General features: G+C 27.7%; 1 protein-coding gene across 1 annotated transcript; it reads left to right on the top strand.

Moving 5' to 3' along the window:
* The first annotated feature begins 12,470 nt into the window (after positions 1 to 12,470).
* On the top strand, positions 12,471 to 14,403 carry LOC145045693 (auxin-responsive protein IAA27-like). The gene is made up of 5 exons (XM_078994010.1): positions 12,471 to 12,983; positions 13,338 to 13,561; positions 13,675 to 13,816; positions 13,959 to 14,020; positions 14,113 to 14,403. Exons 1-5 carry the CDS (start codon positions 12,595 to 12,597, stop codon positions 14,157 to 14,159), a joined length of 864 nt encoding a protein of 287 aa, XP_078850136.1. The 5' UTR covers positions 12,471 to 12,594; the 3' UTR covers positions 14,160 to 14,403.
* Positions 14,404 to 14,963: the final 560 nt, after the last annotated feature.

Below are 14,963 nucleotides of genomic sequence, written 5' to 3'. Positions count from 1 at the left end.
ACATCCCACCGTTTCACCTTCGTCATTCATGAAGTGGGGAATGGACATAGTCGTCAAACTACCCAAGGTAGCAAGCTTAAAAGTCTTCATGCTAGTAATAACATATTACTTCTCAAAAAGGATCAAAGCGGAATCTTTTGTTAAAATAAGATAACATAAAAAAACGACAATAGGTCAAACTCCATATTCCTTAGTATTTGGAGTAGAATCCATGATCCCAACTGAAGTAGTGATTCCAACGAAAAGATACTAACTCCAGACTCAAGAAAACAATGATAGGATCTTGGCGTAGGATCTTGACACAATCGATGAACTAAGGGACCTCGCCATCATCCATATAACAGCTCATCAACAAAGGATCGCTAAAGCAAACATTAAAAATATCAAGATCAGAAGATTCCAAGTATGTAACTTGGTCCTCGGAAAGGTGTTTCAAAATACCAAGGATCCTAAGGCAGGTAACTGACACCTAAGTAGGAAGGACCCTATCTCATTCATTCAGAATCAAGAAATGGGGCATATTGGTTGGCTACTCTAGAAAAAAGTATCTTACCAAGATCATGGAATGCTATACATCTCAAAGCATACTTCATGTAAGTTGAATTCATCACACTTCAATACGAAAAGTCAATGTACACACCTACTCATTACCCTAACTTTTTCCTTTGATTACTTTTTTCTCGAAGACCATTACTGACTTAAGCATCAGATGTATGTTAGCCAAGCTGACGCCTACTCCAAGCTAACATTTTCAACATAAAGAAACTTGAAGATCCTAGAGACCACGAATATAGATTTATCATCTCTCCTTCGATTAAGGGTACATAATCCCCTCTAAGGTTTAAAGAGTTAATAACCTCTTTCATCCGTGTTTGGGTTTCCACAACCTGTTTGGACGCACAATATCTAACTATGGAATGTGAATACGGGGATCATTTCACACTTTAGTGACTTGAAAACCCTCTTATTTATGAACATATGTTAACATCCTAAAGATTAATCTATGGTTTATAATATTATCATGTTATCTTACGATTTGGGATCTTCCCCAGTATAATATACAGTTTATAAAATTATCATATTATCTTACAATTTGGGATCTTCCCCATTATAATCTAAGTTGGGATCTTCCCCAATATAATCTAAGTTGGGATCTTCCCCAGTGTATTCTAATTTGGGATTTTCCCCAGAAAAACCCAAGTTGGGATCTTCCGTAGCATAAGTTGGGATTTTCCCATGTATATCCTAAGGTTAGGGTCCACCCTAATGGACTCTTAAGATGAAGTTTTTCTCAAGAGTTAGAAGGATTATCCTCAGTTCAAACCTCAAGATTAAAAAACAATTCTCCAAGTTCGGAATCCTAAAGAAAAGTTCAAAGAGACGACTAAAATTCTAATTGAAATCTAAGGAAGAGAATAAGAAAGCTCTCACCAGGTTCTATCTATCATTGTCTTGTATGTTTGCTATGCCCAAAGTTGTCCCTAAAATAAGAAAAATATATCCTTTTCTTATAAAGGTTTTCATATGTTTTAAACCAAAATTTATCTATTTCAAACATTAGGGTTCTGGCCACTTACAGATCCCAATCAAATAACTATTTATCTTAGATCTTTAAGATCCTAAAAACTATTTGTAAACACTAAACTCCTTAGGATCCTAATCATCTAAAAACCTTTAGAAAAACTTAGTTTGAGCCTCTTTCTACAATCAAATCAACCACACAAAAAGAGATAGTAAAAGCAAGGCATGACAATTCAAAAGGGTTGCCCGCTAACCCAACAAAAAGAAAAACATAATTGTTTACAAATCAAAAATAAAAATTGTTTTTAATTAATTAAACCTAAGCCTCTAAGGTTTGATCACCAACACCTTATTTTTTATCTCCTTCTCCTCCCTCATTCTCATTCTTCTTCTCCGCAGGATCCTGACTGACATTAACTTGCTTACCAGTAGACATCAGGAAAGTGGTGGATGAACTATCTTGGTAGCTAGGCTGCTCAGACTTGAAAGTTCTTTTAATATCAGGAAAAGAAAGGGAATTCTCAATGTTCTCCTCATTATCTTCACTACCACGGACAAGTTCCTCGAACTTGAAAGTTGCATCAAATCAAAACTAAATAAGAAAAGAGATCACCGTCAGGAATGGATTCACATTTCACAAAGAAATATTTTTCTTTCCATGCACCATCAATTTGTTTCAATTTCAAAATAAGATGTGATTTATTGGTTTTGACTTTGAGTAGGAAATGAGGATTCCTAAAAGTTTGAAGGTCGTAAACTTAGGCAAACTCAAATAAACTCATGTCTAGATCCTTGATTGGTTCAGTCGATCAATCCCAGGCAAGATCCTCCATACCACATGCATAGTCTAGATATAAGAAAATTTTCTGACTTTGAAGAACTCAAAGGTGATGCCAGAAAAAGGGTGTGTCAAGTGCAAGGAGAAAGAATATTTAGGAAAACAAACCCAAGTAGGAGAGACGAAGTCAAGTTTAGCCTTAACATCAAAAGGCTTGAAATGACATCGATAGGAAAAGCTCCGATCAATTTCAAGGGCCTTGGTGTCGTTATCATAAATAGAACAAGTATCTTCATAAGACATGATCTTTTGATCGACGAAGTCCTCATCGAGAAGAGCAAGGATGCTCAAGCGATAACGGAGTGGCTTTTTGCCCATGATCAACAAACAAGAAAAATGAAAAGAAAGTAACAAGACATTTACCTTCAAAATAACCGATAACGCATGAAAGAGAGCTAGAAGAAGTAAAAGAAGAACGATAACCATTAACCTTTATTTATCCAGATCATAGAAGAGAGAGAGAAGTGATTTGACAACGTAATCATATCTTTTGAACGAATACAATTCTATCCATTAGAGTTTGAATTTCAAACCCTTTATTTCAATTTAATTAAATTATACACTTAAAATACTTGAAATTAATTCAATTATTTTGCAGGAATAATTTGAGGGGAATTGTTAGGGGTCAAGATCCTTAAACTTATCCAAGATCCCAAATCCTAAAGGAGTCTCAAGATCCCGAAACATACATAAGGATCATGACCATCACCATTATTATTTCCTAACGAAATTAACAGATATATTTCTTGTTTATTATCCATATGTGTAGAAATAGTAAAAAAAAGACCCATCAACTCCAAAGAATCGCTTTAATCAAGCTTTAATCCTAGAAATACCAAGTCAAAGCACATGCAAATACTAGCTTAATAGGATCCTAAAAATATCAGACTTTTATTTACATGAGCTAGACTATATATACACTTGTAACATGCATACAACGAACACATTTTTTTTGACACTTTACACACATAGATCTACTCATACACTTGTACTCGTATTCATACTTTAATTTTTGTAATTTTCGTTGAAATCAATAAAATCAAACAAGATTGGTGATCATTATCACCTCTCATTGTTTTATGCCAGAGATCTTGTCAAAGATCAAGCGCTTTCCTTATAAACCACTTGTGTCATTTTGATCTTAATTTGATACTTATAATAGTCACAACGCAAGATTCTCTCATACAATTTGATTGATATACATTTAGTTGATTTTTTTACCAAAACATGCAAACACACACATGTATGTGTGTGTGTGTGTATATATATATATATATATATATATATATATATATATATGTTGGATTAGTGTCTAGGTCCATAACTATTTTGGTACGTACTTGACCCGATTATGAGCATGGTCCTTTTGGGTTGCCTTCACCATAGCAACTTTTAGGAAGAATTAAGGAGAGAAACGATTAATTATGATTTATTAATATATTATAAGAATGATATATTAAAGGAAAAATCATATTGTCTAATTAATATTAGTCAAGAATTAATTTTGTGGCTAAAAGAGATTAATTAAACTTAGGGGACTGGAAGTGTAGTTATAAGATAATTGCAATTGGGCTATGGATCACCTTGGAATATAGGTTGGACGAAATCTATGGGAAACCTATATGATTTTCGTCCAAGGGAGTCCATAGACTGCTTAGGGCTTAAGCATTCGAATTAGGGTTTCCTTGTTAGATAACCCTAATAGCCTACCTATTAAAAGGACCCCTAAACCCTCAAAAATGTGGACAAGAGTTACTCTAGGGTTTCTGGACGTTTTTGGTGCCTCCTCTCCTCTCCTTCTTCATCCTTATTGCTTATGGTGTTTGTGACTCCATTAGAGGTGCAACATTTGAGGCACTAAGTTTTCCAAAGCCAATCACAAGAAGGATTAAGATTGTTATTGCTACATAACAATCAAGGTAAGATCTAAACCCTAGTTTATATGTTAATTTGACTACTTTTATGCTAGATCTAGGGTTTGTAAGTCTTGGAAGTTTATTGCATGTTCAAAGTAGAAAAACTAGATCCAAGCAATTAGGGTTGCATGAACACCATATGATTGATGTTATGCTCAAAACCCATCAATATATATATATATATATATATATATATATATATATATATATAATTTATTTATTCATTATAGCATTATTAAATATAAAAAGGACCTACATACCCATCCCCACCACTCTCTCTCTTTCTTACACACACTCATATCATACCAACTCACTCTCATACATACAAACATACACACACTCACTCTCTTTCACACACACACACACACACACACACACACACTCTCTCTCTCTCTCATCTGCTACTAAGCTCCAAACAAAACTCTTACTCTCTAGATTTATGAACACACAACCCAAAAAGCACCACCAAAAGTCGCATAAACATTCGTTGGAAATACAAAAAATTAAAAACCATTGTCTCCCACTTACTGAAAATTGCACACAGTTAGGGTTCATAACCCGAAATATATATATATATATATATATATATATATATATATATATATATATATATATATATATATATATATGTGTGTGTGTGTGTGTGTGTGTTCATCCACTATACTTACGCTACTGGAAACAAAATAGGATGTCAAGTGAAATAAGATATGAGCCTGTAATAGTTTTCAGGATCTGTAAATAATTACGTTATAATCTATGTTGAATATTAACGATGACATACTTGATATTTTAATATCATGAAACAATATTTGTTCTCTCAAATTGTTTTATTAAACTGAGATTTTCCGTAACAAAGACAACTCATTATTTTAAAACATAAAGAAAAAGATTTTTTTAGTTCTGAAAAATAAGGGATGACACAATATAATATTGGTTAATAGCAATACACAAAACTTTATTTTCTATTCTTATGTTCTAATGTAATTTTATATTTCTTTTTTCAATCATTCAACATAAATAAACATTACAGTTACCGTTACATATCATTAACCCATTTCACAAACCTAACGGAACCTTAAATTTGGTTTTTAGTTTGATTTTATGTAACCAAGTAATTTGAAACATTTTTTTTATTTGATTCAAAATAAACCAAATTTAGTACTCAAGATCAAACTCATGAGCATAAACATGATACCAATTTGACTAATTAGAAGATTATTTGATGGCGACACAGTTAGTTTCGTCAAAGAACCCAAGCTTGTTCTTGGAACGAATAATTTTTCACCGATCATTTTAGGAAGTAAAGCTAACACTGTTAAATACATTGAGATGTGAACATAAACACAACATATCATAATATTTGATTTAATAAGGATTGCAAGCATGAATGATCATTTAATCATTTGACTCGAATTCATACATGATTAAATTGATAAGAAAATGATAAATGAGTTATGAAAATTCGATTAAAGCAACGATGGCTAAAATGATGAATGAACAAGAGGAAAAGTTCATAAATGTGATGGTGCAATAAGAAGAAAAAGCTCACAAAGATTTGAAAATAATTAAGGATCTTCTAGTTCAACATAAACAAAAAGTAAAAAGGATGATGCAAGACAACTCAAGTTCTATTCTAAATGAGCTGAGTGGAAGGATTCTAAGTGTTTCTCTTCCTAGTGTAGAAGACACACACTCTAAAAAACTTATCCTGATGAAGATGAAGAAGTTAAAATAAAGATTGTTGTTATAAATATTTGAAGTGGACACACCCTAAAAAACTTATCCCGATGAAGATGAAAAAGAAGTTAAGAATAAAGATTATTGTTATAAAGATTTGAATGAATGCCAACCTCCTAGTTATGAAGGAACTTGATTGTTGTATGTAACTAGATTATAGAAATGGAAATGGATTTTAGTACATGCTAATGAAAGGGCGATCAAATAGTTCATTTTTATTGCGATCAATTTTAAGAAGCAAAAATAATCCGCTGCTGAAGATTAACTGATAGCTGAAAAAGTAGTTGAGAGCTGAAAAAATAATTAGTAGCTAATGAAAAATAATGTTTGATAAAAACTACCTGATAAACTACTTGAAAAATATAAAATAACATATAAAAACATATAAAAATATAGTTGTCATAATTAATTAATAAATGATATATATATATATATATATATATATATATATATATATATATATATATATATATATATATATGAGAGAGAATTTTTAAAAACTCTATAAATCGCATATTTATAAATCTTTATATAAATCATTAAATTACATTTCTGTTTAATGATTAAACTCTATAAATTAGTTGAAAAGTTATTTTGAATAGAATTAAAAAGAAAACAACTTATCAAGTAGTAATCTAAAAAAGTTAAAAGAATAAGTTACCTATGACATCAAATATAACCTAAATGGTAGAGTTAAATGAAAAAAAAGCTTCTGCAAATTTTAATTGGACTCATTTGTCAAGTAATTTTGTATATTTTGAGGTATTTGTTAATAAAAATCATATTATTTTTAATGATATTTATAGAAAGAACATTATCCATTTTTTAATTATTTTAGTGAATATACCAAAGAAGTTAAGAATAAAGATTATTGTTATAAAGATTTGAATGAATGCCAACCTCCTAGTTATGAAGGAACTTGATTGTTGTATGTAACTAGATTATAGAAATGGAAATGGATTTTAGTACATGCTAATGAAAGGGCGATCAAATAGTTCATTTTTATTGCGATCAATTTTAAGAAGCAAAAATAATCCGCTGCTGAAGATTAACTGATAGCTGAAAAAGTAGTTGAGAGCTGAAAAAATAATTAGTAGCTAATGAAAAATAATGTTTGATAAAAACTACATGATAAACTACTTGAAAAATATAAAATAACATATAAAAACATATAAAAATATAGTTGTCATAATTAATTAATAAATGATATATATATATATATATATATATATATATATATATATATATATATATATATATGAGAGAGAGAGAGAATTTTTAAAAACTCTATAAATCGCATATTTATAAATCTTTATATAAATCATTAAATTACATTTCTGTTTAATGATTAAACTCTATAAATTAGTTGAAAAGTTACTTTGAATAGAATTAAAAAGAAAACAACTTATCAAGTAGTAATCTAAAAAAGTTAAAAGAATAAGTTACCTATGACATCAAATATAACCTAAACGGTAGAGTTAAATGAAAAAAAAGCTTCTGCAAATTTTAATTGGACTCATTTGTCAAGTAATTTTGTATATTTTGAGGTATTTGTTAATAAAAATCATATTATTTTTAATGATATTTATAGAAAGAACATTATCCATTTTTTAATTATTTTAGTGAATATACCAAAGAAGTTAAGAATAAAGATTATTGTTATAAAGATTTGAATGAATGCCAACCTCCTAGTTATGAAGGAACTTGATTGTTGTATGTAACTAGCTTATAAAAATGGAAATGGATTTTAGTACATGCTAATGAAAGGGCGATCAAATAGTTCATTTTTATTGCGATCAATTTTAAGAAGCAAAAATAATCCGCTGCTGAAGATTAACTGATAGCTGAAAAAGTAGTTGAGAGCTGAAAAAATAATTAGTAGCTAATGAAAAATAATGTTTGATAAAAACTACCTGATAAACTACTTGAAAAATATAAAATAACATATAAAAACATATAAAAATATAGTTGTCATAATTAATTAATAAATGATATATATATATATATATATATATATATATATATATATATATATATATATATATATATATATATATGAGAGAGAGAATTTTTAAAAACTCTATAAATCGCATATTTATAAATCTTTATATAAATCATTAAATTACATTTCTGTTTAATGATTAAACTCTATAAATTAGTTGAAAAGTTATTTTGAATAGAATTAAAAAGAAAACAACTTATCAAGTAGTAATCTAAAAAAGTTAAAAGAATAAGTTACCTATAACATCAAATATAACCTAAACGGTAGAGTTAAATGAAAAAAAAGCTTCTGCAAATTTTAATTGGACTCATTTGTCAAGTAATTTTGTATATTTTGAGGTATTTGTTAATAAAAATCATATTATTTTTAATGATATTTATAGAAAGAACATTATCCATTTTTTAATTATTTTAGTGAATATACCAAAGAAGTTAAGAATAAAGATTATTGTTATAAAGATTTGAATGAATGCCAACCTCCTAGTTATGAAGGAACTTGATTGTTGTATGTAACTAGATTATAGAAATGGAAATGGATTTTAGTACATGCTAATGAAAGGGCGATCAAATAGTTCATTTTTATTGCGATCAATTTTAAGAAGCAAAAATAATCCGCTGCTGAAGATTAACTGATAGCTGAAAAAGTAGTTGAGAGCTGAAAAAATAATTAGTAGCTAATGAAAAATAATGTTTGATAAAAACTACCTGATAAACTACTTGAAAAATATAAAATAACATATAAAAACATATAAAAATATAGTTGTCAAATTAATTAATAAATGATATATATATATATATATATATATATATATATATATATATATATATATATATATATATATATATATATATGAGAGAGAGGATTTTTAAAAACTCTATAAATCGCATATTTATAAATCTTTATATAAATCATTAAATTACATTTCTGTTTAATGATTAAACTCTATAAATTAGTTGAAAAGTTATTTTGAATAGAATTAAAAAGAAAACAACTTATCAAGTAGTAATCTAAAAAAGTTAAAAGAATAAGTTACCTATGACATCAAATATAACCTAAACGGTAGAGTTAAATGAAAAAAAAGCTTCTGCAAATTTTAATTGGACTCATTTGTCAAGTAATTTTGTATATTTTGAGGTATTTGTTAATAAAAATCATATTATTTTTAATGATATTTATAGAAAGAACATTATCCATTTTTTAATTATTTTAGTGAATATACCAAAGAAGTTAAGAATAAAGATTATTGTTATAAAGATTTGAATGAATGCCAACCTCCTAGTTGTGAAGGAACTTGATTGTTGTATGTAACTAGATTATAGAAATGGAAATGGATTTTAGTACATGCTAATGAAAGGGCGATCAAATAGTTCATTTTTATTGCGATCAATTTTAAGAAGCAAAAATAATCCGCTGCTGAAGATTAACTGATAGCTGAAAAAGTAGTTGAGAGCTGAAAAAATAATTAGTAGCTAATGAAAAATAATGTTTGATAAAAACTACCTGATAAACTACTTGAAAAATATAAAATAACATATAAAAACATATAAAAATATAGTTGTCATAAATAATTAATAAATGATATATATATATATATATATATATATATATATATATATATATATATATATATATATATATATATATATATATATATATATATATATATGAGAGAGAGAGAATTTTTAAAAACTCTATAAATCGCATATTTATAAATCTTTATATAAATCATTAAATTACATTTCTGTTTAATGATTAAACTCTATAAATTAGTTGAAAAGTTATTTTGAATAGAATTAAAAAGAAAACAACTTATCAAGTAGTAATCTAAAAAAGTTAAAAGAATAAGTTACCTATGACATCAAATATAACCTAAACGGTAGAGTTAAATGAAAAAAAAGCTTCTGCAAATTTTAATTGGACTCATTTGTCAAGTAATTTTGTATATTTTGAGGTATTTGTTAATAAAAATCATATTATTTTTAATGATATTTATAGAAAGAACATTATCCATTTTTTAATTATTTTAGTGAATATACCAAAGAAGTTAAGAATAAAGATTATTGTTATAAAGATTTGAATGAATGCCAACCTCCTAGTTATGAAGGAACTTGATTGTTGTATGTAACTAGATTATAGAAATGGAAATGGATTTTAGTACATGCTAATGAAAGGGCGATCAAATAGTTCATTTTTATTGCGATCAATTTTAAGAAGCAAAAATAATCCGCTGCTGAAGATTAACTGATAGCTGAAAAAGTAGTTGAGAGCTGAAAAAATAATTAGTAGCTAATGAAAAATAATGTTTGATAAAAACTACCTGATAAACTACTTGAAAAATATAAAATAACATATAAAAACATATAAAAATATAGTTGTCATAATTAATTAATAAATGATATATATATATATATATATATATATATATATATATATATATATATATATATATATATATATATATATGAGAGAGAGGATTTTTAAAAACTCTATAAATCGCATATTTATAAATCTTTATATAAATCATTAAATTACATTTCTGTTTAATGATTAAACTCTATAAATTGGTTGAAAAGTTATTTTGAATAGAATTAAAAAGAAAACAACTTATCAAGTAGTAATCTAAAAAAGTTAAAAGAATAAGTTACCTATGACATCAAATATAACCTAAACGGTAGAGTTAAATGAAAAAAAAGCTTCTGCAAATTTTAATTGGACTCATTTGTCAAGTAATTTTGTATATTTTGAGGTATTTGTTAATAAAAATCATATTATTTTTAATGATATTTATAGAAAGAACATTATCCATTTTTTAATTATTTTAGTGAATATACCAAAGAAGTTAAGAATAAAGATTATTGTTATAAAGATTTGAATGAATGCCAACCTCCTAGTTATGAAGGAACTTGATTGTTGTATGTAACTAGCTTATAAAAATGGAAATGGATTTTAGTACATGCTAATGAAAGGGCGATCAAATAGTTCATTTTTATTGCGATCAATTTTAAGAAGCAAAAATAATCCGCTGCTGAAGATTAACTGATAGCTGAAAAAGTAGTTGAGAGCTGAAAAAATAATTAGTAGCTAATGAAAAATAATGTTTGATAAAAACTACCTGATAAACTACTTGAAAAATATAAAATAACATATAAAAACATATAAAAATATAGTTGTCATAATTAATTAATAAATGATATATATATATATATATATATATATATATATATATATATATATATAATATATATATATATATATATATATATATATGAGAGAGAGGATTTTTAAAAACTCTATAAATCGCATATTTATAAATCTTTATATAAATCATTAAATTACATTTCTGTTTAATGATTAAACTCTATAAATTAGTTGAAAAGTTATTTTGAATAGAATTAAAAAGAAAACAACTTATCAAGTAGTAATCTAAAAAAGTTAAAAGAATAAGTTACCTATGACATCAAATATAACCTAAACGGTAGAGTTAAATGAAAAAAAAGCTTCTGCAAATTTTAATTGGACTCATTTGTCAAGTAATTTTGTATATTTTGAGGTATTTGTTAATAAAAATCATATTATTTTTAATGATATTTATAGAAAGAACATTATCCATTTTTTAATTATTTTAGTGAATATACCAAAGAAGTTAAGAATAAAGATTATTGTTATAAAGATTTGAATGAATGCCAACCTCCTAGTTATGAAGGAACTTGATTGTTGTATGTAACTAGATTATAGAAATGGAAATGGATTTTAGTACATGCTAATGAAAGGGCGATCAAATAGTTCATTTTTATTGCGATCAATTTTAAGAAGCAAAAATAATCCGCTGCTGAAGATTAACTGATAGCTGAAAAAGTAGTTGAGAGCTGAAAAAATAATTAGTAGCTAATGAAAAATAATGTTTGATAAAAACTACCTGATAAACTACTTGAAAAATATAAAATAACATATAAAAACATATAAAAATATAGTTGTCATAATTAATTAATAAATGATATATATATATATATATATATATATATATATATATATATATATATATATATATATATATATATGAGAGAGAGAATTTTTAAAAACTCTATAAATCGCATATTTATAAATCTTTATATAAATCATTAAATTACATTTCTGTTTAATGATTAAACTCTATAAATTAGTTGAAAAGTTATTTTGAATAGAATTAAAAAGAAAACAACTTATCAAGTCGTAATCTAAAAAAGTTAAAAGAATAAGTTACCTATGACATCAAATATAACCTAAACGGTAAAGTTATTTTAATTGGACTCATTTGTCAAGTAATTTTGTATATTTTGAGGTATTTGTTAATAAAAATCATATTATTTTTAATGATATTTATAAAAAGAACATTATCCATTTTTTAATTATTTTAGTGAATATACCAAAGATAAAAGGGCAACTCGAATACCGAAAGAGTTTCATTTCTTCACAGGTCATAACAAAGACCCTCCATTCTCCTCCACTTCCTTTTTGTACCTTCAGTCACTTTCCACCTATTTCCACAATTTTAATCTTTCTTCAATTGATCCTCTCATTTTACAAGATTTTAGTCAACAGTGATGTCTGTGCCACTCGAACATGATTACATAGGGTTATCAGAACCTTCTTCAATGGAAAAAGCATCCGAATCTTCCAATCATTCATCCGAAAGTGACAAGAACAATGCTCTTAACCTCAAAGCCACTGAATTGCGACTAGGGTTACCTGGTTTAAGTCAAGATTTGGAGGAAAACGCCTGCAAAAATAGCCCTGTGAAGAACTTCGCGTCAGGAGCTAAAAGAGGGTTTTCCGATGTTAATTTTGATGGTTCTTGCAAATGGGGTTTCAACCGCGGATATGAAGGTGATTCTGTGAATCTTTTTGGGATTAATTCCGGTAAAGAGAGTAAACAAACACAGCAACCAATTCCTCTTCCTCTTGAAGAAAAGAAGAAAACTCCTTCTTCCAAGTAACTTTTAATCCAACCCTTTTACCATTTACAACTAAAATGCTGAAAATTAAGTAGTTTCTGATTTTTTTTTTTTTTTTTTTTTTTTTTTTTTTTTTTTTTGTTTTTACTGTATGTCCTTATGCTTGTTTCTTGGTTCATAGAAAGCGACATGTGGTTTTTTAGGGAAACTATTCAAATCAAACCATTTTAGGGTTGTTTTGTATCCTCTCTTTATCAAGTTAGGTTGTTCATCTTAACATTTTTACAGGGTGAATGTTTTGTAGTTTGGATTTATGTGTCGATATTATGCTTTCATAAATGCGTATGAAATGAATTGGTTTTAAAAAACAGTTTGTTTGGATTACATAACAGGGCTCAGGTGGTAGGATGGCCACCAATTCGATCTTTTAGGAAGAACACCATGACAGCTAACCTCTCCAAGAATGGCGATGCTGCAGAAGAGAATTTGGGATGCCTTTATGTGAAGGTTAGCATGGATGGTGCTCCATATTTAAGGAAGGTCGACCTCAAAACTTGTAAAAACTACTCCCAACTTTCAAAGGCTCTTGAGAAAATGTTTGACCGTTTTACCCTTGGTATACTTTCTCTCTCTCTCAAGTGTCGCGTACCTTTCGTCCTTTTGCGAATATCCAATTTGTTTTTCATAATTGTAATTCTATGTTGATGTTTGGCTTGTTTTGTGAATTAGGTCAATGTACTTCTAATGGACTACGAGGGCAAGAAGGTCTTTGTGAAAGTAACCTCAAGGATCTTTTACATCACAATGAAAGTGTATTGACTTATGAAGACAAAGATGGTGATTGGATGCTTGTTGGTGATGTCCCTTGGGAGTAAGTTGTTGTTCTTCATAGGCTGAAAGTAGTAAAATGGCTCAATAACTTGTTTAAAACATTGGTAGAAGATAATAGTAGCTCGTTTTTAAAGACTTTACAAGGCTCATAGTTGTTGTTTGTTTGTTTGTTTGTTTTACAGGATGTTTATAGACTCATGCAAGCGATTAAGGATCATGAAAGGGTCAGAAGCAATTGGGCTAGGTATGCAATATGTTTAACAATTAAAGATTTCATTCATTTGTATTTGATTTAGAGTATTATTGACCAATTGAAATGGTTGTTGATAATTGCAGCTCCAAGGTCAATGGAGAAGAGCAAGAACCAAATAAGGGGGGTATGAGGGACACATGAAGAAGATGAAAAGGGTCTTTTTTTTCTTTTTTTGTTTAATTTTTTTTTTTTATTTTAATTTTTGGGTTTTCATGGATATGCTTTAATCTTTGTTGTGGGTAAAAGTAGTTAAGTGGAAAGGAAACATCTTTAGATGTTTGATTTTCCATGCCTACATTTCGAATGTAAATGCTTTGTTTTCGTTTTCCCTTTCTTTTTGCTTAATTTGAATGTAAATATACTCCTTCCTGCTAGTTATTTATCCTCATCTATGTTTTTTTTTTTTTTAATGTTTTGACCGAAAATTTAAAACCATAGTAGTTGGTGGGATATTTTCGCAGGTAACAATATATTTTGACTGATGATTTTGATGATTTTTGTTCAGTGTTGTATGAAACATTACTCTTTTGGCATGTGTAAATATGCAATGTGTTTGTATGATTGTTTAGAAAAGTAATGGTATTAGGAAATAAATTTGGCTTTTAAATTTACTATTATAATATAAAACATGTATCTCACCATAATATCGAAAAGAAAAAAACATCAACGTATGATATTAGTAATCATAATCCCTAACATTAAGGATTTTAACCAACTAATAAAATTAGCAATGTACTTAAAAAACACAATCGATGCTACTAAAGGTTACAACTTGTAAAGAATTATGGCCAAGAATAGAATCCAAACTAAGCATATCTTTGTGCATTTCAAGATATCTTACAAACCTAACTGATAATTTATCAATGAATTGTTATATGACCCTTTTTATCGTCAACACAACAAATAAACCCGCAATGTGGTCCTTATGAAATTA

The sequence above is a fragment of the Lactuca saligna genome, chromosome 5 (genome assembly GCF_052625555.1).
Source record: "Lactuca saligna cultivar CGN05327 chromosome 5, ASM5262555v1, whole genome shotgun sequence".
Lineage (NCBI taxonomy): Eukaryota > Viridiplantae > Streptophyta > Magnoliopsida > Asterales > Asteraceae > Lactuca > Lactuca saligna.
Note: the sequence above shows the minus strand (reverse complement) of the source record. Positions and strands in the feature narration are given on the sequence as shown.